The sequence below is a fragment of the Theobroma umbraticum genome, unplaced genomic scaffold, assembly GCF_002168275.2.
Source record: "Theobroma umbraticum cultivar Fairchild unplaced genomic scaffold, ASM216827v3 scaffold_81.0, whole genome shotgun sequence".
NCBI classification, from domain to species: domain Eukaryota; kingdom Viridiplantae; phylum Streptophyta; class Magnoliopsida; order Malvales; family Malvaceae; genus Theobroma; species Theobroma umbraticum.
Genome location: NW_018397268.1, coordinates 2,716,406 through 2,719,929, shown reverse-complemented (window position 1 = coordinate 2,719,929; position 3,524 = coordinate 2,716,406). Strand labels below are relative to the sequence as shown.

General features: G+C 36.8%; 1 protein-coding gene across 1 annotated transcript; it reads left to right on the top strand.

Annotated features, from left to right (window-relative positions):
• Positions 1-330: 330 nt before the first annotated feature.
• LOC110425185 (small ribosomal subunit protein uS12-like) lies at positions 331-1,261 on the top strand. Its single transcript, XM_021440013.2, has 3 exons — positions 331-500; positions 593-719; positions 928-1,261. The coding sequence occupies exons 1-3, from the start codon at positions 331-333 to the stop codon at positions 1,066-1,068; spliced, it is 438 nt and encodes a 145-aa protein (XP_021295688.1). The 3' UTR covers positions 1,069-1,261.
• The last annotated feature ends 2,263 nt before the right edge of the window (positions 1,262-3,524 follow it).

Genomic DNA, 3,524 nt, shown 5'->3' with positions numbered 1-3,524 from the left:
TGTTTGGTTGGTGATAAAGTTATGGAATTTGGGGGTCAAAATGTCTTTAATTACCTGTTTGGTTGATGGGAAAATCGTGGAAGAAGGCAATGGAATGTAAAAAACTGTGTTAGTATGTTCTTAGAAACTTAGGAAAAGGAATGGTTAATGAACTTCTGAACCATTAGGTTGGATTAGGTCATGTACTATGTCCGACTTTTAAGCTCTTCTTTTGTGATGCTTATGTATCTTGAAGATTGCTGTCCTTCAAGGGATTTTTTTTAATGATTTGGATTGGTGGATACCTTTTGTAGGTGATTGTGTTATATTTTGGGGAAAATAGCTGACAAAATGAGTGTTGTGCAGGAAGCTCGTGGAATGGGAGCTGGTCGTAAGCTTAGAACCCACCGTAGGAGGCAAAGGTGGGCTGACAAGGCATATAAGAAGTCCAATCTGGGAAATGAATGGAAGAAACCATTTGCTGGATCTTCACATGCCAAAGGCATAGTTCTTGAGAAAATGTAAGAACTAAGTTAAGTTTTAAGGGTAATGATGAAGGAGATGGTGCTTGAATTGGATCAGAACTTGACAATTTGGTAATTGGCTTTTGCAGTGGCATTGAAGCTAAGCAGCCTAACTCTGCTATCCGAAAATGCGCTCGTGTTCAGCTGATCAAGAATGGAAAGAAAATTGCTGCTTTTGTACCCAATGATGGTTGCTTAAACTATATCGAGGAAAATGTAAGTTATATACATTTTCTGGTTTTTTGCCATTACTCTTTTCAGATTTTTGATTCCTGTTTTTGTCTTTGGTTTACTCTTCTCAAGTATCTGGGGTGTTATCTACACGCATTATTTGTTAGTTAAAGAAAATTGTAAAAGCCTGCTGTAGATGATAATGCCTTCTTTTCAGTGTTTCCTAATACCATGTATGGTTTGGTTGGTGCAGGATGAGGTTTTGATTGCAGGATTTGGACGAAAAGGGCATGCTGTGGGAGATATTCCCGGAGTCAGGTTCAAGGTTGTTAAGGTATCTGGTGTGTCTCTTCTTGCTCTTTTCAAAGAGAAGAAGGAGAAGCCAAGGTCTTAGGATTACTGGAAGAGTTTAGCTTTTATCATGCTTTACTTGATTTTTATTTTCATGAAAATGGTAGTGCTTCGAATTTTGTGAACAAATTTTCATTTATCAATTCAAAAACTGCCCTTGTTTGTTCCAAAAGGGAAATTTTGTTTAGTTGAGTGTTATTGTATTGTTGACTTACAGCTTTTAAGTTTTTACATAATGTTATTGTAGATGAATAGATGATTAAAAACTGTAGGCATACAAGCAGGAAACACTGATCACAGTTTCTTGCAGTTGGCCTAAAATACTGATATGCAATTATCAATTTATTGGAAATGATATTGGTGTTTGCAAAACATAGCATGGATTTATAGGTGAAAATCTAATGAGAATGCCACCACATTAAGTTGTTCCAATCACTGCTCTATAAGGCAGGTTGGTTGTATTTAATGGAAGTGTTATTGGTACCAGATTCTACCAGTCAATAAAAATGTTCAGGTGAAAGGAAAATTAAAAGAGATGGAAACAAACTTTTGGCTAAAAGGTTCCAAGAGCCCTGGAAGGCTTTAGCTATTCCAAAAACTTTCAATTGAGTACCTGTTTTGTGTCTAGCATCTTAGCTACCATAATGATAATTCAAGACAAACTTGTTATGCCCTTGTTTTTTGATCAAACACACGTTTGTCATCAAGATTTGTCACAACAATTGCCCCAGTATCTTTTTTTATGGGAGCACATCAATTGTCACATAACTTTATGAAGTCCTGTGACAAAAGAACTCAGAATTTTACCAGAATGTAATCAAGACATTCCACCCAAGGTAGAGATATTTATGCATAATCTTGGATTCGGATTGGATCCTTGGTGCAATGATTACAAGGTGACTGACATCCAGACTTGTCTGGATTTTGAGAAATATGGAGGCAGTAGCACATCGCCACCATGCAGTTTACAGGATGAGTACTGATTCATGGAATGCATTGTTAGAGGAAGATGTTGAGTTCTTTGAAGACCATTTATCCATTCTTTGAAGACCATTTATCCGAACTCCAACAATGCACGTGTAAATGGTTGGTCACTCGGGCTTGATGGACTGACTCCAAGGTCCTTGCATTTCACTTGGCCAATGAAGTTTTTCAACTGAATTTTGTGTTCAAGTCCAGTTAAAAAAGTAAGTTTCTGCTTTTACCACTCAAACTATACTTAAATCTGAAATGTCAAAAATTTTGATGAAACCAACTGAAACTGCGATAATAACAACATTTGTTTATTTAGTCTACTCTCTTATGTGCAATTTTGTCAAAGATGAAAATAGTAAATCGTGTGAAGAGTACACATGATCAGAATGTAATAGCATAGTACAAAAATGAGAATGCAAAGCCAGAATATTTGCTGCCAGGTATGGAAAGTTTTAACACTTTCCAGAAATGACATCTCCTGCATTCCTTGTCTTTGCGGCATGAGAATTATCTGAACCAGCTTCTGATGAATGTACATGGCTACTCATCAATTGAAAAGAGGACTCCATGTTCCTTGATGAAGTCATGCGTAGTATGATCCACCACCTATAATGAAGAGAAAAATGTACTGATATATATTAAAATACTGAGATTTCTTAGAGCTCAAAAGGCATCCAATGGTGCTTCAACCGGCCAGTCTCTGAATTAGAACACGCTGAGACAGAATATGCTAACTTTTCAGCAGCATCAGATTCATGAAAGTTATTATATAGAACGGAGGTGTGTACGAAGAAAAGAGATCTCCAAAAGGAGATGCTGCCAACTAGATACCCGAACTACTGCTACTAACTTCACTCCAGTATCAACTGCAAGGCACTCTTCATAATCTAAAGAAGAGTCAAGATATTATTGATAAAGAGGCATTCGACTTCAGATTCAGATACATGAAACGTGCCCCTGCCACAGCCCCTTCCCCTTCCCCACAAAAACGATTATAGGAGATGATTTGCCCAGACCTCTAGTCAAATTATCTTCTGATAGGCAATTCTAACCAAATAAAGCCATGGTTAATCTCTATAGTAGTAGCAATTTTTATTTGTAAGGCCTTCCTGCCATGATAATGATGAACGAACAATCAGTCAGAATCCTCAAGTAAACCAGTAGCATGAAATGAATTAGCAACCACATTCCACCAAGGATTATTAAGTTATTATTCAACAAACTTCATAAGGCTAAATTCTATCAGTGAAACCCTATGCTCAAAAAATGGCGTGAATTTTAGCCAAAGTGATCAAAGGTCTGCTATTTCTTTTCTCCCATTCTGGGTGTTAGTTTTTTAATCTTTGCATGCATATCAAAGTTACACAATGGAATTACATTAATACATAGATGCAATACAGATGGAGCAAAATGCTTGTAAAATCATGCGATGAACAAAGAAAGGTTAACTATGACTACTCTTCTGCTTCCGGAACTTGTTGGGGTAGTTTGTTCTGCCTAATAGAGTTTTAACTTTTAGCTTTT

What these genes read in the sequence shown, in the direction of transcription:
- LOC110425185 (XM_021440013.2), top strand. Translation starts at nt 331, where the DNA reads ATGAGTGTTGTGCAGGAAGCTCGTGGAATGGGAGCTGGTCGTAAGCTT. An exon ending in GGCATAGTTCTTGAGAAAAT is followed by an intron (nt 501 to 592) that starts GTAAGAACTAAG and finishes TGGCTTTTGCAG; the next exon opens with TGGCATTGAAGCTAAGCAGC. An exon ending in TAAACTATATCGAGGAAAAT is followed by an intron (nt 720 to 927) that starts GTAAGTTATATA and finishes TGGTTGGTGCAG; the next exon opens with GATGAGGTTTTGATTGCAGG.